This window comes from Aythya marila, assembly GCF_965140915.1.
Source record: "Aythya marila genome assembly, chromosome: 20".
Lineage (NCBI taxonomy): Eukaryota > Metazoa > Chordata > Aves > Anseriformes > Anatidae > Aythya > Aythya marila.
In genome coordinates this window covers 8,751,640-8,776,948 of record NC_139061.1, presented here as the reverse complement: position 1 = coordinate 8,776,948, position 25,309 = coordinate 8,751,640, and the positions used below count along the sequence as shown (strand labels likewise).

The 25,309-nt window shown below is 38.9% G+C and overlaps 1 protein-coding gene across 3 annotated transcripts in view; it reads right to left on the bottom strand.

Moving 5' to 3' along the window:
- Positions 1 to 616: 616 nt before the first annotated feature.
- Positions 617 to 25,309, bottom strand: part of VMP1 (vacuole membrane protein 1) — a 64,331-nt gene continuing 39,638 nt past the window's right edge. For all 3 annotated transcript variants that reach the window (XM_082776557.1, XM_082776558.1, XM_082776559.1), the window contains exons 8-12: positions 20,261 to 20,341; positions 16,459 to 16,575; positions 13,911 to 13,972; positions 2,766 to 2,868; positions 617 to 1,436 (exon numbers count right to left, since the gene is read on the bottom strand). In XM_082776557.1, coding sequence (XP_082632683.1) covers positions 1,293 to 1,436; positions 2,766 to 2,868; positions 13,911 to 13,972; positions 16,459 to 16,575; positions 20,261 to 20,341 — 507 coding nt within the window. In that variant the 3' untranslated portion in view covers positions 617 to 1,292. The remainder of the gene's footprint in view (positions 1,437 to 2,765; positions 2,869 to 13,910; positions 13,973 to 16,458; positions 16,576 to 20,260; positions 20,342 to 25,309) is intronic.

The following is a 25,309-nucleotide window of genomic DNA, read 5'->3' as shown; positions in this document are numbered from 1 at the left end:
TTTGATAACACTAATTCAGTCAAATTCTTGTTAATGCCCCATAGGATAAGAATGAAAAACAATAGATCTGAAGTTGTTAGAGTTGCAATACATACACTGTAGCAGTGGAATGGGCATCTACTTACTAAAGACAGAAGAGATCAGTTTTGGTATGGGTTATGTCGTACACATTACAACTGGAACACACCAATCATGTTCTATAAATGTCTGAATTTTAAAGCAGAACTGTAAGGTTCCCTATGGCTCTACACATCATTGCTGGGTTTGACACCAGTTCTGTTCTCAGATGGAATCTTTGCTCTTCATTGCTCGTGGTGCTGTGATCAGTGGCAAATGTCTACAAAGGCTTTGTGCTAACAAACACAGCTAACTAGCTAATTTGCCTGCATGAGACATACTTCAAGTTATTACCAGTGAGCCATACATCAAGTTATTTGCTTTCTACTTTCTTCTGCTAAGTAAGAAGTTCTTAAAGAAAAAAAACAACCAAGAATAAAGGGCAGTTTCAGCACCATTTGTGCAGGAAGGATGAGTAAAGCATGCACTTCATGGGATTAAGGCTTAATAAAGAAACTGAGTATACAAAAGTGGAGAGGAAAAGGAACAGTTTAAAAAGACTGACACAAGAAATTCTGGAATGATCAAAGATGACTTTATAAAGTTTTATCTTAACTTCATTCTAAATATACAGAATAAAAAATGCCAGCTTCAGCATTTTGACATCAATCATCTGTTAACATCATGAAGATTAAAGGGTGGCTTTTCCAACCGAGAGCACGTGCAATGCAATGGGACACTGGAGAACTGAGATGGAATAACCTTACCATGAGGGACATGCAACAGTTTTTACCCAATCTGTATTCATTTATATACATTTTGACGGTCTTGAAAGTTAAGGAAAAAGCAAAACAGCCACCCATCAAAATAAAAAGTTACCCTCAGGTCAGTCTGAAGTTAAATCAGGAAATATTAAATTGGTTTTGGAAGTAGTTTGGATGGACAACATCTGTGTTAAACATTTCACATCACATTGTCCATTCCATGTGTCCATAACACAACCCAGACATGTAAAGCATTTATACCTTACCTTAATATCTTTAAGTTTGTCAATGAAACGTCTGCTCTAATAGTCAAATTACTTTCAAAATAAAATAAAAACCTGTTATAGTTGAAAATTGATGTTAAAAAGTTTTTCCCCATTTTGAATAATGCTGATTTTTAAATATGTGGAAAGATGTGTCATTTTTCATGTCTGTTAAAACCCAGCCCAGGGTTTTGTTTTTTTTCCAAGCTCATTTGGTTTTTTCTTCAGAGTACATCTTCTGTTGCAGTCGTTTGGCATAGCTTTGGGCCATGGAGTTGATTATAGATAAGATAAAATAACAAACCATAACAATCACCAATTTTTCAAACATCCACGATAGCCAGTTTTCCCCCTGAAGAGACAAAGACAAAACAGAAAAAGGAGGAAAATGAAGATTAGTGGACAGCACAAAGGCAAATTCTCCATTTTATGGGTGAAAGGGAAAAGCCCAAACATTTTTTTGGATTATGTAATTTATCAAATTAAAAACAGGAACCAAGTGCAAGCTGACAGGATTCCTGCAGGTCCCTCTCTAGAGCTGACTTTAGTCCCTTGAAAGACAATGCAGGAGGGGTTGCCAAATACACCGCAGGGCAGACGATGAATCCTTGATCATTACTCGTGTGCTAATGAAGTGATTTATTATTCCTAGCATTGTTTGGACTTCGCTAACAATTCATAGAGTTTAGAATTAGTAACCCCTGACTGTCATTCCCTGTCATGTTCAGTGCAAGGAAAACAATAAGGTCATTGGTTAACAATGTTTTTTTTTCCTTAACTGCACACACTGTGCTATCTTCCAATTCGGAGCCAATTCTTCTTCCAGGAGTTACCGCGATGACCTCTGCAGTCCCACTTTGAGCGTTTCCACAGCTACTCGGAACTGTGGGCTTTTGTCAAAGGAGGGCAGCACCGCACCGCACAAAAGTCACTTCAATGCTCATATAAGGCGGCTGAGTATTTAGTTCTTCCTGACTGAGCCTCCCTAATTTCATCTTTCTATTAAGAAACAGGCAAAGAAACATTTACAAGGACAGCTACGGGTATTAAATGTGAAGTGTGAGATAAATGGATGCTACCTCACTCTGCCTTCGCACCCTAAGGGAGCTCTCGTTGAAGTTACAACATTCCTCTGTCCCCACCGAAAATTATAGGGGGAATTGGACTTAGAAATTGAATTGAAATTTTACTTTTTAAGTACTTTGTGTAAAAGGAGACTTCTGCCCCTTTGTACCAACTCAAAGTACTGTATTTTCCTTTTCCTTTTGAACACTACCACTTGGGGATTTTGTTCCTTTCCTTGGCCATTAAAGCTGCAGAAGCCACCGGCTCCTGGAGCATTGCTGCTGCCCGCAGTTCACTATCACTTCACACGTAAATGAGACTTTTTTTTTTTTAACTTAAGTTTCTCTTCCAAAATAGGCACACTAATACAGAGGCACAATGAGCCCCTGATGTTGTTTTAATGCTTTTTGTGTTCTCTAAAAGGTTTCAATCCAGTTACATAAAGTTACAGTATTGTTTTTAATTCCCAGGTTCCTTTTAAAATTAAAATTTACTAATCCCCTGGGCCACTGCAAATCTTTGAAAGCAGAATAAAGAGTTACATCAGTAAAACCGACCAGCCAAAGACAGAGCTAAAGGAAAAGTTAACTGGGGAGGGAGGCAGAGAGGCTCTTACCTGTGGCACGCCACTGTCAGATTTGTGGTGAAGTTTTATCCTCTGAGCTTCCAAATATTCTTGAAATGGCTTCTGAAGAGAAGGACCTATACTTGGAATAGCACTGATGCAAAGTTCATCCCAGAGAACAAGACAAAATAGGGGAAGAAAAAAAAAAAAAAAAAGAAAAAAGAGATATATGTATATATATTTTTTTTTATAACTTACCACTTGACCCAAACAGAACAAAGTTCAGACTGAGCTACAGCTCGGAAGGGTACTGCTACTTGGGAAATCATAACCACAAAAATAAAGTGAATTTTATCTTTTAGCTGGTATTTCAGAAAGGGACGTATTTCCCCAGATCCTCAAAAGGCGTTTAAAAAGAAAAATATTTCAGAGCAAATCAGCGGTAATACACTGTTGGTAAGACAGAAAGAAGCCGTGAGCTAGAGCATTTCCTTAAAGCCCGGGAGAAGCCAGCTGAGGCTGTGCACTGATGCAGTGCTGAGAATAAAATGAATGACTTCTCAGAAGTCCCACATTTATCACCAGCAGTTCCTGTAAGAACTGGTTTGAACCGATTAATAAGGAAATGACTTGTGCTTGTGTCATCCCTCAGTTAAAAAAGAAACTGCTCGCCCTATGACTTGCCCCTATCTTCTCAAAGAAGACGGCCCCTTTCTCAAACTAAGTCCTTATTAGGACAATCTGTGCGTCATCCTTACCCAAAAAGAATGCATTAGCAAATTCTACAGGCACCTCCCACAAGTCAGTGATTAACAAAGGAACAAAGAAAGAACTATGAACCCTGTTCTGAATCATTTCATGGTTTATGGCAGATGACTTGCACAAAAGCTACAATACGTTACCAAACACCTTGTTCTTACACTAACGTATAAAGATCACCGATAGGCTTGTGGCACTAGGAGCACTCCCGGACCTCCAAAGCAAAGGTGTTAACGCGGGACAGGCAGAGCAGCCACCACGTTCCAGCCTGTGAACACTGCAGCCGATCCAGACCCCAACCAAAACCAACACAGGTGACTTTTCTTTTGATCTTCACACCACACTATTTAGCAGGAGGCGCGAGGAGCTTTAGAAATTGCCCCGGCACACAAAAAAGCTGAGGTGTTACACAGAAGAAATTAAATTACCTCCAGCAGCAACGGGTGGTGTTGATGCAAGCGCTATCTGAGAGCACAGTCCCAAAGTTTAATCCACATTTATACACCCAGCGCTCCTAACAAGAACTAGGGGAGATTCCCCATCGCTGACAAACACCATCTGATTTTCCAAGAGAACTGGTTTGTTGCATTTTTTTTTTTAATATTATTTTAAATAAATTAATATGATATTCTACATTTAAAAGTCTCCTTAAATTTCATTGCTACAGTTCTCATTCTATTATTTCAGAGAGGACTTAGGATTCAGTCACCAAGACATACACAGACAGGATTACAAACCCATCACCTCCTCTCTGAATGGCTGCTATTGCTACGTGGGGCTACATCTCAAATTATTTTCCTCAGTCTCCTGTTCTGACATGATCTTAGCTGTTCCATCCTATAGCCCAATTCAAAAGTAATGGCTTCCTAATCTTAAAAACTTATGAAAACGCACAGATTCAAGAAACAAAACAGCTCACTCTGAAATTTATTTCCTTTACTACAGTCGGGGCAAATAATTTTTTGAAAACATTTACTAGACAAAGAGCGTATCCCTCATGATTCACCATAGCGATGATACAAATGGGTGAGTAAATTTTGTGCCTGGAGTGGTAGATTTTCAGCCAAAAGAAGTGTTGAGACTAAAGCACGTCTAGTACACATTTTACATAAAAACACGTCAACTTTTTACAAACAATTTCCAGTTTTGCAAAACCCACCCTTAAGAATCCCACTTTTTTTGTGGTAAAACACTCTCCTGGTGACTCGTTGATCAGAACGAGTCACGGCGTTAAAGAATTCTGGTCTGGGCTTTCTGTTCTTTTTTCAAATGGCACTTGGAAGCAGGAAAAGCTACTGGAGGTAATACTTCACTTCTAAAATTTTACCTGGGTACAAAGTGAGGAATATTTAAATTATGAGAATAGTGATTAACAGAATACTTATTCAAAATCCTCCTTTTTTTCTCTTTCTTTTTCTGAAAACTGAACCAAGTCAGTGCCCAGTGAGCATTAAACAACAGAACAAAAACAAGAAAACCAAGTTCAGATGCTTGAAAGGATTTGGGTGTATCAATGCTCTACTTCATTTTTTTCCCCACTAAAAGCATTCAGTATCTTCTCTTTGTGAGCATGATTAAAAATTAAGTGTATGACATCCATTTTATTATAGCTGTTTTGAAGAACTGTAAAATCCTGAACGTAAGGACCTTCATTTCTAAAAATCTGCATCACTTTGCACATTCACAGACATCTAATACTGAAAAAAAATGCAGAGGTTTAACTAAGTAAAATTAAGCACAGCAGCGTCTAGAAAATAATCTCCTCTGTGCACCCACAGTATTAGATATAAAATTCTCAAACTCCCAGCTCAGAGGGTTAGTTCTGGTTACTTGTACCCTTTCAACAACATTCTGTGATTTACTGAACCAGCCAACTTATTTGGCTAATACCGAAGCATAAAAATAATTTTATGATCTGTAAATTAAAAAATAAATCCCCTACTTTTCATTTAGTTAGTTAGAACTGAGTGAGAGGTTCCCCTCAGAAATATGAAGTTCAGCTCAGCAAGGCATCAAAGGGGAAAGGGGGAGGCTTCAGCCTGGATCTTTAGGTGCTACACTTCAGCCCAGAGGCAGGTAAAATGCAAAAATGCAAAAGGAAGAGATTTGCATCACAATTCTGCGCCACTTAGCACTGACTTTAAGATCAGACTTTAAAAAAAAAAGTCTTCAAAAGGCTACCGCAGTTTCAGGAGCCTCGATGCAAACCACAGGCACCTTTACACATCCGACTTGAAGGAAGATGCTGGAAGATAACCCCGTTGTAGGACAGCCTGAAACTAATTCCTGGCATTTTCCTTTGAAAATAAAGCCTCTTGTCTTTCAAATAAGGAGTAGGAGAGGATGACAAAAGAAAAGAAACTTGACACACCACAGAACTGAGCTCAGCCACGCTTTGTAGTCTCTATCTGCCAAAACACAAAACCCCCAAAAAAAGACCCGCACCATCCCTGTAAAAACGTAGGTCATAGCGAGCTGCTGGGGGACTTCACCTTGAAGCAAAAAAAGTCATTCACTAGAAGAAGTTATTCAGCCAGAGGTTGTCTGTCAAGCAATGAACACGTTTCCCGAGCTGCTCTCTGGTTGTCACGCAATTTGCAGTTAGCAGCGAGGTGGCTGCACTGCTGCTGTGCTCCAGCCCCTCAGCACAATTCAGCTGAAGAACAAAGGCTGGCGACAGCTTTACCAAAAGATTCTGATTTTTTTTTTTTTTTTTTTTTTTTGGAGAAAAAACTTTGCAGATATTTGGATTCATTAGTAACTTTAGAAAAAGTTAAGCACTCAGCTCACAATTTGTTTTAACTCACGTTCATTTTCTGCTAAAATTAAATGCTTCACAAGGAATTGGAAGTTCAAACAGACTTCAAAAATTGCACTAGTCTTTGTTAGAGCTTAAATATATCAAAAACACAACATTTTAGTAAAAAAGATTATTTGCAATGTAATACACACAAGCACCCATCAAGAATTTTGTTTTCACTGCTGAAGCCTGTTTTCAGATGCATTACCTGGTGCTTGCAACTGAATGGATGCATCTGCTCCTCCTCTCCCCTTGTTATTGTTAATTAAGAGCCGTGATTTCTATCTAAATGAGAATGTCATAATAGTTTTCCACAGATAGAACAAAATTTCACAGCTATCTGAAGCACCACACTACACAGCCAGCAGAGAAGTTCCAGGATTTGTTTAAAAACACACCAAGGGTGTACATATTCTGACAGTATTAGCCCTAAAACTTATCCCACTAACAGTGAAGCTGTTTTCTATAGCACTCTGTGCAATTCAGTAATTTGCTTTCAGATTTAAAAGAATGACTGACAATATTTGAACCGCAAAGGCATGAAGTGGCAGGAAAGATTTTTAGGAAACTGCTTTTTGTAACAGTCTTTTGAAGCACAGGAAGGAATTTTCTCAAACACGTGGACTAAGCACCAAGTCCAGAGGAAAAAAATATTTTTCCTATGCTAAATTAACAAAAATTATCAAGTTCTTCAGTACTCCAGTCAACTCTGCTTTGCTAATATGAAAACTAAACCAATTTGATCATTGTATTTGCACTTTTGAAAGGCAAATCTATCATCTTAATAGATCATAAAGGCTAGAGGTTATCCCCAACTAACAAATTTCACAACCCATACCTTCAGTCTGCGAAGGTACAAGTAATTGCAAGCTGCACTAAATACTGAAGCACAGGTCTGTATCTAAACGCCCCATTTGTGAATCACTAACCACTGCTAACATTTCACAAAATAATCAATTTACAGTTGAGGATACACAGTTTCCATCTCCAAAAACCCCCGCACATGTGCGTGTTTGACCACTTTTCCAGAGACAAATGTTAGAATTAGCAAGTGTTTTAAGAAAACTACCAAGTTGCCATGGGTGACCCCCATTTTTAGAAGATGAATATGGTGGCTTGTGCTGCTTTTTTAAAATGTTATTAAAAGTTTCATTTGTAAGAGACAGCAAGTGCTGTCTCTTAAAAATTAAGCAGCTGATTAATTTTAAGCAGTTCTTAAACTCCATTTCCTTTGATTGAAATTAAAGATGTCAATAAGACCTCCAGTGGCATCCAGTTCTCAAATTTTTACTCTGTTCAGCAGCTCACGGGAGCGACTGGGATCAGTCCCTCAGTTGTGATGACCAAGACACGTTAAGCTCTGCTCTGTGAAATCCTGGAAATCCCTTTTTATCATGGCAATGACCTGAAGGGAAATCGGAACCGTAAGCAGTGAATCAATGGCACACACACGAGCCATCAGGCTCCCAGGCCGAAGCACACCGCCGCCCTGCTTGGGAAGGTGATGTGGCATTGAATCACAGCCCCAGCCCCGTCTCGTAGACGATCTCCCTAATATCCACAGCTTAATTTGGAAAAAATGTTTAACTTCACACGGGGATTGATTTTGTCAGGCTCTCTGGCTGTCAAGTGTGGCCCAGACTGCCAGGGTCTGGGGGACACGATGTCACTACCCTTTTGCTAAAGTTTGGCTATTTGGGCTCGGCCAGCTACAGCAAAACATCCTCTTAGGAAATGCCAGCACTCCAATTCAGAATGAAGACAACAGGGAAGAATTTTTAAATAACAGCAAACCAAACAAAGAGGAAAATTTCATTGTGTGTTTTGTCAGCACAGCCCCGCGCACATTCACCATCTCATCCTGCTGTCCGGGAGCGAGCATGGCCTGAGGCCAGAGATTATCTCCTGCTACAAAAAGGGAGTTCAGTGGCGCTGAAGAATGTGATGAACTGAAGGAGGGAGTGTGCTGGGATGAAGTCGTCCCTTCCAGAACCTCCAACTTTGTTTTTTTAAGAAGTATTTCAATTTAAATTGGAGCAGCTATTGACAGCCAGGCCAGGGGACCAAGCACAGGCTCTCACCTTTGAGCAGCTAACAACAGCTGCATGCAAAACAGCAACAACCATCGCACCCAGCACCCATTCCTCCCACACTTTGGGGTCTGCGTTTGATTCACATTTCTGTGTTCTCCGTAAGAACACGGCTAAACTCCATCCTGCAAGCATCATGGCATTAGTATGAGGCCTTGTGTTTGGTTATCTCAACTCTCCGTCCCCCAAGAGAAACTCAAAGCTTTGCTCCAGCACCACCAACTTCTTAAAAGTTTTATAAAGCCTTGAAAAAGAGATTCCAGTGGAAACGTTTCTGTGCCACCAGACAAGTACAAAGCTGATTAGTTTGCATACTGCTCGCTCTCTGAATAGAGCACCTTTCTTCCTGCAAGTTATCTGAACCTGCAATGGTTAATTTTTTTCCAGACAGTGATCTAAACAGGCTTAACGGTTAGTATTTTAATGAGCTGTCATTTCCTGTGCTGATAAAGATTCTCACAGTATTTAAACCATCCATTTCCCTGAGGCTCAGCCAATACCAGGACCCTGCTGCCGTGACTCAGAACGGACCTCAGCCTCCCGGCCTGACTCAGCCGTGACAGATTACGCTGCAGCGAGTCTGGCCGGGCTCCCAAGGTGCCCGTGGCTCAAAGAGAGCATTCACAGCAAACCTGGGCTCCAAAACCAGAGGGAGTAAGCACAGCTCTGGCATCCCCCACTGCTGCTTCGGCTTCAGAGCATTTGGCGACAGCTCGGTGCGAGCTGCGTGCAGCGCCCTGCAGCCGCAGCAAGTCCATCGCCTTTATGGCCAGGATCAGCAGAGACACTGAGGGTTAAGCCTGGCAGATTCACTTGGTTTTATGAGATGAGGAAAGAAAATATCTGACTTGGAGATTACTAAGCTAAAATTGTTGCCCGTTTGACGTCATTCCTACCTGGCGCTGTGCTCCAATACCCACGTTAACCAAGCCGCCTGCAAAGCATTTTCCTTGGGACATTCTGTTACGCTAAGGCCAATGCTCTCAGAAGTAGGAATTGCAACATCTCTGACCTGCTGGTTCTTAACTCTGCTCCACATTGCTCTTTGTAAGGAAACTTCTCTGCATTTTAAAGATATAGCACGATTTTGGGACACACAATTTATATATATATAAAAAAAGCTTGCTTGTTTAAACCCTACAAGCCTTTTGCAAATAAACTTTTTATAATTCTGCTGTGATCCACTGGAAGGTTTTCAACACCAAAGCTACTCAAATTTCATTCACATCTGTGTCCCTTTCAAGACGCTGACGCCTTTGTTGTGCAGAGCTGATCTATTGTGCAGGGGGTGTAGTACCAGGGCACGGTCCCACAGGTTTCCGATATACCTGTGGGAGGGGAGCCAGTGATTTATGGTACCGAAGTGTCAGGTGTGTTGCAATAAACTTCCAAAAGCACTTATCTCAGGAGATTTTAAAGTCACTGCTCGCTTATCCACATGCTCAGCCATTTCAGGGTATTTTCAATTGATTTCTGCTACAGAGGTCTTAGTTCAAATGCTGATTGGAAACTCTATTTCAAAATACCCTGTAACAAAAACAGGATACGGCCACCGGATACGGACTTTAGGGCACATATGCAAAACAAAGGTCCCCGAAGCAGAAGGTGTGGCTGGCAGAGCAGGCCTGGCCCCTGTGCTGCTGGTGGAAAGCAGAGGGGTGTGAGGCCGTGGAGGTCACCTGGCGGGGCCGTGCTCCGCGGTCATCCCCTGCTGACGGCCCCCAGAAGGCAGAGGAATTGCAGGGCACGCTCTGAATCAGGAACAGGACTTGTTCCACCCGAGGACATTTTATTTCTGGTGCAGCCCTTTATGACTGTAGCTTCTTGACTTGCTTATATTCTAAAGAAATAACCTAAACTGATACTTTTTTTTTTTTCCTTCAAGAATTGTGTACATCTTGAAGCAAAGTTTCCAGTTACGTCAGTCGCCATAATTCCACTCGTACTCCTTTCCTACAGGGAACATCGTGCTCCTTGCAAGAATCAGCTGAGATTAAGCCGTGAAGCAAAGAACTACGGCACACCAAATAGCAGCAAACTGGTTTGTAAAGGCAAGGGTTCAAGTGCCTGTTACCAAAAAACTGTTTTGCTTTAAGACATGCAATTATTCAAACTGGCAGGCGTAACTGGTAAGCATTAAAATTTGTTCCAGAAAAACACCAGATTAAGAAGCCTTTCAGTACCTCTGATATTCTGATATTCTGATATTCTATTAACTTCTAAATCCGTGGAAGTTCACAATTTTATTTTTTATTTTTTTACATGCGTTTCACTGCCTTGTGCTAAACTTCAAATTACTGTGACGACTCAGTTCATTAACTCATTGACTAAATTAATTTCTACTTCTCTTAAAATTAGCAGAACATCATTTGCTACGGGCAGCAGCTCCCTTCTTTTGCTCCAAGACTTGCCTGCTGCAGCCCAGGATCACTTATCACACCTGAGGAGCTGCTCCAGGCACTATCAGGGTGCTCAGCAGGGACGCTGTGCCCGCAGGGTGTGACTGTCCCGAGGAGATGCACCCACACCACTTGCCACTGAAGTTCAGCTGCTTCTGAGGTGGAGGCCACTGGGTGCCTACTGCTATATAAAACACATTTCTGAATTTTTTAGATTTTTTTCCCAAGTTCCAAAATGATGAGCTCGTTTCCACCAAATACAAAGAGACCACGTTGAATTTAAAAGATTAAATTTTTCTCATTCTAACATTTACCCCAAATTGATGGCAGACGGCGGTGTGGATGGTATGCATGGTGTGAGCTTTGAGTACTGCTTCTTTAGGGAGAGTACTGCTTCTTTTCTGGGAATTCTTCATGTGCATTTGAAACTACCACTTCAAAGAAAATATGTTCGTGCTTAAAAGCAACGTGCTTGGTGTGCCTTCATAAACAACCCCGCAGTTGTAGGTAAAGAACAAATTAAGTGAAAAGCTTTAAGAGACAGAAGAAAACCCACAACACATATGATAATTAAACATTTTAAATGAGCTCAGCATCCAAGTATTTTACACGGATGATCAATAAGTGACGAGAATGCAAGGCAGAGCTCTTACATGCCACCCTTCCTCACAAAGAGCTCATGAAAGTAATACCACTTGGGAGAAAACACGATCCTCTTTGAGCATTTTTGACAGCAATAACACAACTTTAAACTATTAACTGGTAGAACAGGTTGATAATTACCGGCCTCGGGTAGACAACCAGGATCTTTGGCTCAGCTTTGATTGCAGGACTCCTGCAAGCTTCGGTTTCTGAACCCCTTCCATGCCCCCTTCCCCTCAGCTAGCACTGACCCCGCTCTATACCACGGCTTGCTGCAGCACAGCTGCTGCTTGCCTTGCTGCTGCCACCACCCATCCTTCCTATCTCTTTTTTATACTGGATAATGCCAATATTTTCTTTTTTTTTTTTTTTTTTTTTAAACAGCTTCTCAAATTCACACCCCTTTATTTCCCTTTTCTCTCTACATTTAATTAATAGAAAGAATATTTTGTGATCCTTTTGTATGAAGGCCTAGAGAGACGTAAAATCAAATCACCCTGAATTAAAGCACAGCATCCAGTAACAAACGCAGACAACTACTGAGCTACAGGCAAGCTCTACAGGTAAATCATTTTTGCTTTTTGACTAGGAATCACATAGTTAGAGACATTCCCACTGGCTTATAAAATCAGATATTCTCAGAATCCACCTCATATCTCAGCTTAATCTCCTGTCTAGATGCTAGCTGTCCCACACATGAATATAGTTGTTATTTTGAAGTATCATGCTCAGACATTTCCTATTGTGTAAAAGCAATATCTCAGACAAAGGTCTTAAGGCATATTGTTGGATAGAATTTGATCAAAATTAAGTTACTAACCATTAAATAGATCTATATTTTAATTAAGTTTAATGCAAGCTATTGTTTAACTTATTCTATACTTCACTCTAGAAAGAAATTGATGAGGTAATGCTAGCAGACAGATTGGGAGAAGTCAAGGATACCGGGACATTCCAAAAATCTTACTGTCTCTCGAGAACATTTTTTAACTCTGACATCAACCATCTAATAAAATCTGAATCCAGCAGAGGTCTTGTGAATGCATTCTATGTAATTGGAGGCAAAATTATCTCCAAGACAGATGAAGTAGGAAAAAACTACTAGTTTTGGCTCAAAGATCTGCAGGATAAGAAATCTTTGGAAATATACCTAGCTTAGTAGCAGTGTTGATTAAAAACTAGTAGTAAATTGTCTGGTGTGATTAATACTACAAAAATCTAACTAATGATTGTTGAAATTAGCCACATTTCTCATTTTCTTCTTTAAAATATTGAAAGCAACAAATTGATTTGGATGTTTGTTACAAAGCAGACGCCCAGTCAGAAGATCAGGAAGTAATAAGGTCAGGATTTGTTTCATTAGTAAACAACCCTAGAACGTTTCTTTTAACGATCCTTTTTCTTTGTATAGCATTACTACTTCAAGTCTACATATTTTAAAAGCAATTATTTCCAGACACTCCTCTCCTGAAAGTGTTCTTGAGGAGTACGGCTTTATTATTATTATTATTATTTTTAATTTGAACTCAGCTATTAAAGTTTGGGTAGCAAAATATCAATCAGTTTGCCCCACGTGACAAGTGAAAGACCTTGGAAAAGGAAAAACTCCTTTAGGATTTATTTGTGATACCCATATTAGGTTAAAAAATATTATTGAGATCTAATTTGTTGGATTACCAGGCTTTCACTGTTAACATCAACACTGGATTTGTAAGAAGTGCACAGAATGTGATGACTGAACAGGTAGATGAGGCAGAAGTCTGGCACTTCAGTCTTCAATAATCAGTCAAGCCCATGAAGGCAACATCTCATATATTGTTTTTATATATATATATAAGCAAAAACGCAGCTAATATCAGCTTAATCTTGTTTTAAACCAAGATTTTCACTTAAAAAATAAAAAACAGTAATCAATTACTAAAGAACTCCAGGGAAAAAAAAGACAAGCTTTCTCAAAATTGGCACAGTTTACCCATGAAAATGCTCATTTCTCCTACAAAAAATGAAGTTTAACAGACTGGAGATATAATATTACATAAAAAAAACTTTTCAGCCTGACATTTTATGACAAATTTAGTATTTTATATAAGGCAACTCTCATTATGTAAGATGTTTATCATCATTTTGAGACACTGCAAACATCACAACAGTCCTTTCAGTTTTTGTCATAGGATCCCAACACAACACTGAAAAAAGTCAACAAAAACCAGTGCATTTGCACTCAACAAGTGTAGCAAGCTATAATTAATTGCTGTATCGTATTTTGGGGTGAAAGTTAAATGTAGATATCAGATATTCAGGCCATCTGACCTTCAATGCTATTATGTTTCTCGAAGCACTTGAAGCCTTTCAGGTGAGGAATGAAGTTGCAAAGAAGACCTGAGCTAGCAGTTTGCCAAAGGTGGCACTTACAAGCAAAGCACAGTTTTCAGCACATCTGATTTAGCTCCTCCAGTATTTTTCCACTTAATGAGTGAAGGTATTAGTGTGTTAAAGAATTACTCACCCAATTAGGGACACCATCTGCTCCACTATATGTTTGCTGAATGTTATAATAACGAAAAGTTTCTGTAGGAAGGAAAACGTCAGTTAGAGAAATGTTTGATCAAAGGGGAAGCAAAGACAATGGTGTACAACAAATTATGTTCCTTTCCAATCCAACTGCTTCTCCAGCACTTAGTTTTCCCTTCACTTTTCTGTTTTTCAGTACTCTTTTCAAAACTAGGCAGAAGAGAGCAAAGCTATTTACTTTATTATTCTATTTCCTCATAGATCTCGTTTCTTGCAATGTTTTTGTAGCCTGTGTTACTAACCATTCGCATCCTCCCCAAACTTAAATTCCCAGAAGCTCAAGGTCATTTTACTCCGTCAACAATGTTTTTAATGGAAAAACAGTCAGCACTGTGCAGAAAAATTCACATCCCATTACACAAACAGACGGACTTACAGATCACAGAGATGAAAAAATGATAGCCCCCTTGTTCACGTGCTTCAGAGAGAAGCAAAACAAAGAAACACCTAGTGAAGAACAAGTAAGAGCCATTGGGTACCTTCAGAGAAGACCAACTTCAGGGAAGATAGATAATCCATTGCATTAGAGAATGATAATTTGAAACAGAATAATTTCAGTAGAAGACAATTCTATAACACATGGCTTATTTTCCACAAAAAACAAGTGTCTGTAATTTTACCTCTCCCTTCTCTTCTGTCATGTTAATTTTTTTAAAAATAGCTTTTGCTAATTCCTTGTGTCACATTCAATAGCTTGTTTGTTTGCAAAGAGTGAGCAAGACTACGTCTAGATGTACCTATACACACAAACAGTTCCCACGGTCTCCTTAAATGAATTTAAACATGATCTAATGAGAAGCGCATTCACTAGTATGGAAATAAGGGATGTGATAACAACTACACAAAATGATTTTGTGGTCTAGAGGAAGAGACCAGTTAAAAGCAGCTCCAGGATGGTCACTGCAGAGTCTGTTACTTCCTGTCTAGAGAGAGGTTTCATTAAAAACTTGTTCTGTGACTGTTACATTTCCTAAATTCCAAATTGCAGCAAGATCACTGAAAAAAAAATAATCAAGGCTATTGCACAAGAGTACACTTGAAATACAACATCACAGAAAACAGAATTCTAATAGCTAAACATATTACAAAATACGATGATTTACCAACAGTGCAAGAGACCGGATTTTTTTTTTTTTTAATCTTAAATTTTATCTGGGTGTAGAACATTACGTTCCATAGCAAACAGTCTCCTATCTAAACAAGGCAAATAAAATTAAAGGAATATTATACAAATACTAGTTCACTTTTTCTATGTTGCCAGAACAAATGCTAACAGCACACAAGTTTTAAAGCAGAAAAAATCAGGGAACACTAAACTAAGCATAGAGGAAGTGCTGCTTTCATAGTAAGTGAAAGAATATTCAGATTTATTTGTTACCTTCTGTTTGAAGACTACACAAATAAAACAACCATTTACCAAAAAAATGGGAACAAAGAAGGGGTGGGGATTGAAGTCTTGTTCAGGGCAAAAGAAAGATTTTTAAGCAGCTTGATGAGGGTAGTAGGCAAATAATTTTATACTACTAAGCTTCTGCTTTTTTAAAAAGAGTGACAGCAAAGATTTCCAAGCAACAAACCTACAGGCACTGCAGAGTCCTATGGAGATATTTTAAGCTGAAAAGCTCAGCCTCTAACCATTAGAGACATCTAGCATCTCTAACCTACAGCTGAAAGCTCAGTCTCTAACCATAACTGTATCATCAATTATATCACTCTACTTGTACTAACCACGCTGCCAGCAATTAACAATTGTCAGGGAATCAATACTTCATTTTTTATTTGACAAAATGGTGACACATCTTAAAATCAAGACTCAACAGTTTTTAAAGCTACTTGAGATTCTGATTGCCAAATTCAGAACATCCGGTAAGACTGAGTTAGCAAGAAAAATCAAACAAGCCTCTCTGAAATCAGGCCCTTTCATAATAACATGCATCGAACAGACCAAAAATCACTAACCACGCCTGAAAATTGCAGATGACACTCCCAAAAACATACCCTTGGAGTGCCTTCTGCAGGGAGCAGGGCCTGGAAGGAGCACTGCTCTCTCTATACATTCAGCTGAGGGAGCATTTAAAAAGTGCCGCTTAACTGGTAAAGGCTAGTTGCAGTGCTCTTTGAAACGAGTATTTGTTACCAAAAAGGCAAGTTCATTATGAGTACGAAGTCCTTTCAGTCTGGTAAAAACCGTAGGTAAATAACTTGGCTAACCACCAATTTCCTGAGTGGTGTAGGCAGCGAGCTCATTAGTTTGTAGCTATAAATTATTCAGTTGCCTCAGTTTTAAGTGAAGGAGCCTAGCAGATTCTTTATTGTAAATCCTCCGCACCAAATTAATTTCCATTACTTCAGGTCAGGAAAGGAGACTCCAGAATTCATTACGGAGTAACACAGTGTAACAGGCAAAAAAAAAAAAAAAAAAAGAGAAAAAAAAAGAGAAGTCTTCAGCCCAGAGCCCTAAGGGACCTGTAGCATCTACTTGCCTGGATGTGCATTTTAATTACTGCTTTCCCAATCAGGGTGGCACCAAAGAAGGTCCAGAAGGGAACCAGAAAGTGTCCACATGTTATCCCGGCCAGGTCAAACAGAGGGTTTGGAATCTGTAAAGTGCAAGGGAAAAAAGCTCATGAATTGCAGTATTTAACTTAGAAGAACAGGAATACTACAGACTCTGAAAAATGTACATTTTCCCCTTCTTCAACTTAATTCAAAACTCTTGTGTTTTAATACTTACAAAAGTATTAAAGTTACACCACATAACTTAAGTCTCGGAGACTTAATGAGACAATGTCCCAGACAACTCCACTGACAGTCCCTCCTCGCCCCTTGACTTTAAAAGAGCTAGCAAAGTTTTCCATGTGAAACGCACAGAAACCACAGTAAAGCCATTTTGAGTGATTTATCAAATTTTCTCACTGACAAGCACATCACTCCTGGAAGCCAGTGTTCAAAATTATCTCCAGTGATTTCCATCTGAGAAAGTACATTAAAAACTGGCATTTATGGTCATATGTATCCAGTTTAAAAGCACTGATTAAATTTTATTAAGCATATGCATTTCATTTAAAATTAGAAGTTGTTTTTTTTTATTGTTAAATCCTTGGCTTGACATTGGGTATTGTGATACTATCTGTAAAATATTTTTGAAGTTAAACCAAGAAAGAATCCAAATTCCAACCTTTCGCACTCAGCACAAGGGCTCTCGGTCTGAATAAAGGGAACATACCCCGTGTGTTTACAGTAGCAGTGCATCACTAATATCCTGCAGCACTTGGGTTGTTTTGTTACACAAACAAACAGGGAGTGTTGATATTTAAGCCTATAAAGAATAATAACTTTGACTAACTGAAATCTGCGAGAAAGCTTACGAGGGTTATACTCAGCTGTTATAGACTAGCAATTCAAATTTATGAGCACCCACAACACCACCTGCATAGGAAGAAATCTGAAACGGTCTCTAACCATGCCCCGAAACGGTCTCTAACCATGCCCCACTGCAGCTAAAGTGATCCTGTACCTCTGACAGCTGTCTTCGGCATAGGAGGAGGCTGGTAAATTATTTACTTATGCCAGAGCCAGATAATTTTGCTCTCCTGAGCCAAGTCTGGTCTAGGTCTCCAGTAAGTTCTTTGTTGGTCGGTTTAGTTTTTTTTTTTTCCTCTGGTAACTTCACAGCACATTTTAATGACTGCATTACTCTCACCGCAGAGGGAGCAGCATGCTTTAGGTACAGGTAACTGTGGGTATCACCAACACATTAAACATAGCACAGTAAAAAAGTTACTTGAGTCCACATTGGGGTGTATCAGCAGGTCAGCGAGGTTTTCTCTTTGTTTGCTTTAAAAAAAACAAGAACACCACACGTGTGCAGCACTGAGAGCTGCCTGAAATGCCCAGAGATGGGAGGGCAAAGTCTCCCAAAACACAGCAAGGATCTCAATCTCTGCCTCGCTCTGCTCCTTCCCCACAGCTGCCTTTAGACAGGAATTAGGCTCAAGACAATAACACAGTTTTCTTATTGCCACTAAACATTACATTCAGGTGATTTCACTGGATAAATTCACAAAGCTTTAAGTTCAATCTGAGTTTTCATGTAGCATTTAGAAGCCATCCCTTGACATGCAGCTAGGCAGCCATTACATTGCCACTTCACAAGCAAGTTCTCTTCCCTTTCACTAGTCACAGAAGTACTTTCAGCTAAGATACTGTTTAAAATCCAGAAGTAAGAGGGCAACAATAATGTGGGCAGGAAAGGAGACACCTTCTAGCACGAGGAGCAGCAGCAATGAGCAAGAAGAGCCCTGAAAAAGTCCAGAAGCTGGTGGGGAAATGCACAAGGGCAAGCAGCACACATGGGGGGTGCCTTCCTCCTCTACAGGTACAACAGAAAGGGACAGCTTCGAATCCCTCTGCTTGTTTCAGAGCCTCTCCCACACTTCACCTCACCCTTTTTGCTGCTACTCTGCATTTATTCTGTAACCACATTTACAAATCCTCAGGTGCGCTGCAGTGGATCCGTGATTCCCCATCCCTCCCAACCCACGGCAACCTGTGTAAGCAAAAGGAAGCTGGAGCTCAGAGCTCACTGAAGAACAGGGCACCAAAAGTAGGGAAGAAGTTAAGCAAATACTTAAATATTACTAAGCAGGAACTCTGAAGAGCTTACACATCTCCTCTCATGTCTAGCAACTCCTTTCTCACATTCCCTACTAGCCCACATGTCACCTTGTCCAGCTACCCCAGTAACTCATCCCTGCCGTCCCGGAGCTGTTCTCATTACACAAGACAGACCAAACAGTCCGTGCCACGAGCAATGTCTCACAAGATGGTGACTAGAGAACAGTGAGTCAGAGCCAGCCAAGGAGCAGTCTCAGAGCTTACTGGACGGAAAGATTTAAAGAACAGCTTGTAACCTACGTGCCCACTCTAAACAATAAGACAGTTCAAAAGATTCGTAAACAGAGGTTGTGTGCCAGCAACTGCAATCAGCTTAATTCTTTCCAGCTAACACAGGTTACTTGCATTTGAGCAAATAGTTAACATTGTAATCTCTACAATTTAGGAAACTAAGAGGGACTCTAGACAAGTGTGGAATTAATACCTCATCAGCTGAGCAGCTGGCTAATGGTTGTGGTTATTCCAGAAGAATGGGATCATAGAGGACCTGCAATCCCCCCTTTACTGTAATCACATCTCTGCATTTGTGTGTGGGAGGGAAGAGCAAGGCACGTCATTCCTACCGGTTTTCATCAAGCTTCCAGGGAGAGGTTTAAACCTCAAACAGTTCGGTATTTTCACACTCCAAAAGAACAGTACTAGCCTACTTAAAACACTAAAATAGCATCAGTGGAGATGCTCACACATCTGTCTTAGAAAAAAAAAAACACTATAAGTAGTCTGCAGTTCAGATAGCCACAACTGAAATGCTCTCCTGCATTCTGCTCTCCCTAGTTCTTAGTAACCCAAAGTCACCTCCTAAACAGATTTAGGACTACTATGGACAAATATCCTGGTCAGGCTTTGTACAGGAAGTTTTTCCACTCTTTTAATCCATGTATATCTTTGAATCTGAACATGTCAAGCACTGTAAGATACAGGACACATGCATCTAAAGAAATAATACAGCTCCAGCAGAAACTAGAGGTTAACAGCCTAGCTCTTGCTGTACCCTGCCAGGTAACAATGTGGGCTGGGAAAGTCACAAGAGGATAGCTGACAGGGCAGCTAGGGCATACAAGCTGATCTGCCAAACACCCACTAACAGAGCAGTGAGCATTTGCCTCTGTTAGAGAAGACATGGCCTCAAACTAACGGCAGGAGCATGCCTTGTCTGAAGCAGAAACATTAGAAACTTCTTCAGTTTTAGGAATTGCTTTATCTTTCAAAAAAAAAAAAAAAAAAAAAAAAAAAGCCACCCAAGAACTCAAGGGATCCCTCTTGCACAGTAGCACAAGTAGTACTATTCTAAATTCACTGTTTGTCAAGGAGAATGAGTGTCAAGAAGCCCAACGGTAAAGCTGATGAAAGGGATAACAACTGTTAGCTGTGCATTTATGCAGAATTCCCTAGGTTTTGTACTAATCTAGGACTGGAGTTTCTCCATGCTATTGTACTCACCAGTACCACAACCATCCCACATCCCTAAGCACCAGAGAAAACACAGAAATAACAAACAAGATGTGAAGATTCATATGGACTCAAATAAAGCAACCCACAGTTCACAGCATTAACTTTGCTGCAGTACCATCTGTGACTACAAACCCCCTGTTAGTGAAATGAACTTACTGAAGCGCAGGCCAAAATGCCGAAGAACCCAACTTTCTGCACCAGGTTCTGGACAGCCAGTTTAGCCCGGGAAGCAAAATCCTGCCAACAAGAAAACAAAGGCATTAATGAGGCAAAACCCCAAATGAACACACCTCAGAGTGTATGTGCTTGCAACATCCTCCATGCTTTGGGATTTTCTGCTTTGCAGTTGGATGAATTTTTGCAACAAAAACAAAGTCAGTTTGAAGTTCTGGGCTTAGAGGGAAAAAAGAGAAATTGACGATGCTTGGTGTGAAAATCTGACCACCCACATGTAGTGAGTTTTTAGTTTTCCTTACAGATTTGGTTCGTCAAAACTCTGCAAGTGGCACTAAGTTCACTTTACTATGGAAACAGGTTTCTAGTACTTCTTCCCACCTATCTCTGAATTGCCAGTGCCACTATTCCACTATTACCTTATTCCTTAACCAAAGAGAGGGAATTAATTCCTTCAATACCATCTACAATGATAAAAAGGTACTTTCTCAAAACACAAAGACAGAATACAATATCCCATTATCTGTTTGCAAACCCAGGTTCTTTTTCAGAACAGCTAACTCTAGGTTCTCTCTAAAGCAGGTCTGTAAAGTTCATTAAATCTGTAGAGTTAAACCTAGACTACTCGAAAAGAAACAAAGGTGGCTGACCATGTAACATCTGAGCTATTCTTTATGAAGTCAGACTATGAACATGTTGCCTACTTTAATTTTGTGATCACAAATTTCAAGCATATTCATGGCAAACTCAAGAGTCTCAAAGTTTACCACAAATAGTAAACATTTTTGAAAAGCAAAAATAAGGATTTCTCACAAGCAGCTTAAATTAATTTGAATGTGAGAAGTGATTTCAGGAGAATAAAATTCTTGCAAAGTAAAACTGTCCAAGAAGTTAAAAACAGGGTCAATGTTATCTGCTCAGGCTTGGCAACAATAGTTACACAAGGCTGAATATCTTTGGAAACAGCTAGCTTTAAAAAGAAATTATTAAAAAAGATTAAAAATCTACCAATATGTAATGAATATCTAATATGTAATGATTTTCCAGGAACAATATTCAATGATTTGCATGTTGTACAAAACTGTTAAGATAAATTTAACAAGGAAGTACCACATCAGTAATTAATGCAAGATAACTACAAGATAATCCAGAAGAATTCAATTTATGCAATTTTAACTTTGTTACAATTCTGTTGAAACCATCATTACTCCATACCAGTGCAAGTAAATTACAATTACTTCACATTCCTATTAAATTCTGATCTACAGAACTGACATAACTTTTAATGCCAGATTTAAAAAATCTGTGATAAGGCCATTTGGTATGATTTTACACTGTTTTCAAGTGGTAACTGTTCACCATTTCAAAGCTTTAAAAATAGGTAAATTCTTAAATTAAAAACAATTATTATTAATATCAGAATAATTATTTATAGCTCATACTTAAACAAAAAAATAAATACTGTAGCTTAAAGAAAAAAGCCAAATAAACGAGACTTCCTACATCTTCCACTGGGACATTTTTAACCTCAGGAGAATACAAAAGGCTTTTGGAATATCCTCCAAAGGGCAAATTTGCTATCTTCAACCCGGAGTAACAATTCAGGATTACATGATCCAGCCCATGAATGTCTTATTGCAAAATGGAACACAATGAAATATTTACACTGTGTCAAAAAGCAGTTCCTGATGTTATTCTTTTAACTTCTAGGATACGTGCAGTATGCACAAATAACCAAAACCTGCTCCTGGGGGGGCTGATACCAACCTCTTGAGCTTATGTTAGTACAAACAGGTCTAGGGGACGCCTGCCTGAGACAGAAAGTACAGTTTTAATGCTTTTCAGTTAAGAGTGCATTTTTGCAAAAATTGTCATTTGTAACAAAAAATGATAGCTTAGCAGTGAACTACATCCAGAGATCTTGCAACATCAAGGGCAGTTCCTACCCAAACTAAAATTCCCTCATCATTATTTTCTAGTTAGTAAATAAAACCACAGCAAGCTAACATACGAGCACAGATAACGGGTCAGCAGCAATGTCCTAAATCCCACTGAGGATTTAGGACATGAACCGAAAAGGATGCGAGACTCTCGAGTGTGATCACAGAGCTCTCAATAAAGGCAATTAAACGTGGCAGACGAAGGGGATAACAGGGATTCTAACTCCTGACCAAGTGCAAAAGCAGAAATACATTTTTAGTTTCTCTATTATTTAGTTTAAAAAGTTATGCTTCAGTGTACTTCTTCAGTACCACTGTCCTTTCAATGGCAGTTTTTTTTTTTTTTTTTTTTGCAAAGATGAACTGAAAAAGCAGTGCCATCTCTGTAGGGATTTCATAAGATGTCTCCTCCGTACTAACAGGGCTGAATGTGACCATGAGAGTTTCAGTTCCTACTTTTTTCACCATTTCACAATGCTCATGGGGTTACAACAATATTTGCACTTCGATAAGCCAATCTAAAAGTTTTCACAGCTCTATAAATCTAATAAAGTATATTTAAAACAATACATTATTAATACAAATTATTCAGATACACCCATGATATACTTCAAGGCAGTAGTTTCTAGTCTAATTTTAACATATTTACCCATTATCCTAAGGACTGCATTGCTAGGACACTGTTGTATTAATGCTCACAGGCTGGAACTGGAAAGAAACTCTTACAAGTTAACACTGGCTGTGCAGATGGTTTAATAAACTATTTATTATTACAATTACAAATAGATTGTATTAACCTAGTGTAAGCACAACACATTTTTCATCACATTTCTTAAAAATAAACAGCTTCCCTCATGAGATGTCTAGACTAGTGCAAAATGAAGGCTGCCTTAAAACTTTATCTCCAGCAAGACATTTTTTGCTTTGAAAACACTAATGAAAGTGCTGAAAAAAGCCTAACAAATCTGTCTCAAACACTACAAACATTTTTCTTACCTTATTAATAATTTTTTTTTTTTATTATTTAAGTTTTTACCCAGATTGTTTCTTCAAGTTCTTATTATTTTATTTTACATTCATTATCTATTATGAAGTACTCCATGGAAAGCACAGCTACTGCACTTAAAATTTCAGTGAGGAACTTGCAATTTGCCTTCCTTTTTCAGACTTTCCAAATAAGCCAAGAGAGATAACCTTAGGATTTTTTTCTTATTTCCCATGATCTAATGTAATCACAGATACAAATAATTTGCATGGCAACATACACATCAGGGTTACAACAGATATATATTTGCAGTCTTTACCCTTACTTTAATGTAAACGAGTTAAGAAATAGTTCTGTTTGGTTGCTTCCTTAAATTTCATTTGTCAAATCTTTGCAACATCTGCAATAATAAAAACCCTTAAAAGTTTCATTTCTCAGAGAATACAATCATCAGTTTCACAATTTTTACCTATTTCACAATATATTTTTTTCTGTTTTAAATCCTGCATAGGGAATAATCTTTAATTTTTTTTAGAAATTAAAGCAAAGCAACTTTCATAACTTACTGCTTTAAAAAAAAATATTAAAAAGACATAAAAGTTCAGCTACTTACAGGCAAAACATATTCCCCCAAAATTAAAGTATCTAGACTGGACTCGACTCTCAGCTAATATGATTCATTCGCTACAACATTTCAGGATACTTTTGCTCACTATGTTCCTTTCAAAGATGATTTGTTCTTTTTTTTTTTTTGGTTTGGAAATAGATTTCCTGTGACTGCTGCAATACAGGCAGAGGAAGGTTAAATGATTAAACATTACTTCATTGGGTTAATCATCAGATCTCAAGAACTGGAATGGAAATAAGAGGCATAAAAAGGTCAGTGCTGAAATACTGATTCACAAGTCTCAGCTGGCGGCTTGAGGAAGCTTGCTTCATATCTGCCTTTAGTAAAATGGCACATTTTATTGATAACAGCATTTCATTACTGTGTTCAAGAAGCAAAAAAAAACTCTCCTAAACCTCCAAACCTAAAGGGATCTAGTAAAGAGAAATTACATGGTTTGCTGCTAAGTAAGGCATACCACAATGTTCCTCCTCTAAATATGCATTGTGATACAGCTTCGAGTAGAGCCATAGTCCTCAAGTATGGACCATTTACCCCCAGAAAACAGTCCTGCTTCTGGAAAGAGTGAATGGACACACTCATCTTAGCTACAAGGCTTCACCTTGTTCTTCTACTTTATCTTGCTTCCATTTATAATTTAAATCTCTAGTTCTTCTTTCTGCATTCATTGTAAAATAAAATGCACAAGCTTTTCTGTATTTGATGATTGTAAATAATCAAATTAATTTCTGTAAATGATGATTGTTTCACTGGATTTAGTTAACAAGCTCTAGCAGAAAAAAATAATATTGATCCTTTTCCTTTCATAACACCGATACAGTATCAGAACACAGGATGGTCACAATTTGCTGTTCACAGAAGTTACTCCCTTGAAAGACTGCACAGAGGGGTGTAGAACAATTGTGCAATATAACAGCTTATTTTCTAACAAAGTTGCAATCAGTTGTTAGGAGCATCAAGAAAGCTGTGAGTCCAACCAACCTTCCTTGATGACAGCTGTCAGCCTCTGAAAGAGGCAATCCAGAGAGAGTTTGATTTGTGGTCCACAAGAACATTTCACTACCCATTTTTTTCCTGCTATAAATACATTAAATACTTTACAAATACATTGTAAACATGCTATAGCCACCAATATACCAATAAGGAGGAGGCCAGTAAGGATGGGGAGGTAGTATTGTAAGAACGACACTAAAATCAATCACAATTTCATAGTGCATGTATTCTCTACTAATAAGAGCAATGCCATAACACAGGACTGGGGAAAATCAGTGATGCCAGTGTGAATGCAGTTACTGAAGTAGGATATTAATTACCTTGCCTTAAATGGCAGCCTTTAGAAGTCCAAAATAGATTTCTGGAAGGCTTGGGATAGATTATGCCAGATTTGCTACTCTAACAAAAAAATAAAATCATGAATTAACATCAAAATGATACCATGACAGAGAAACAGGGATCTGAAGTGAATGTGTTGCACCTCG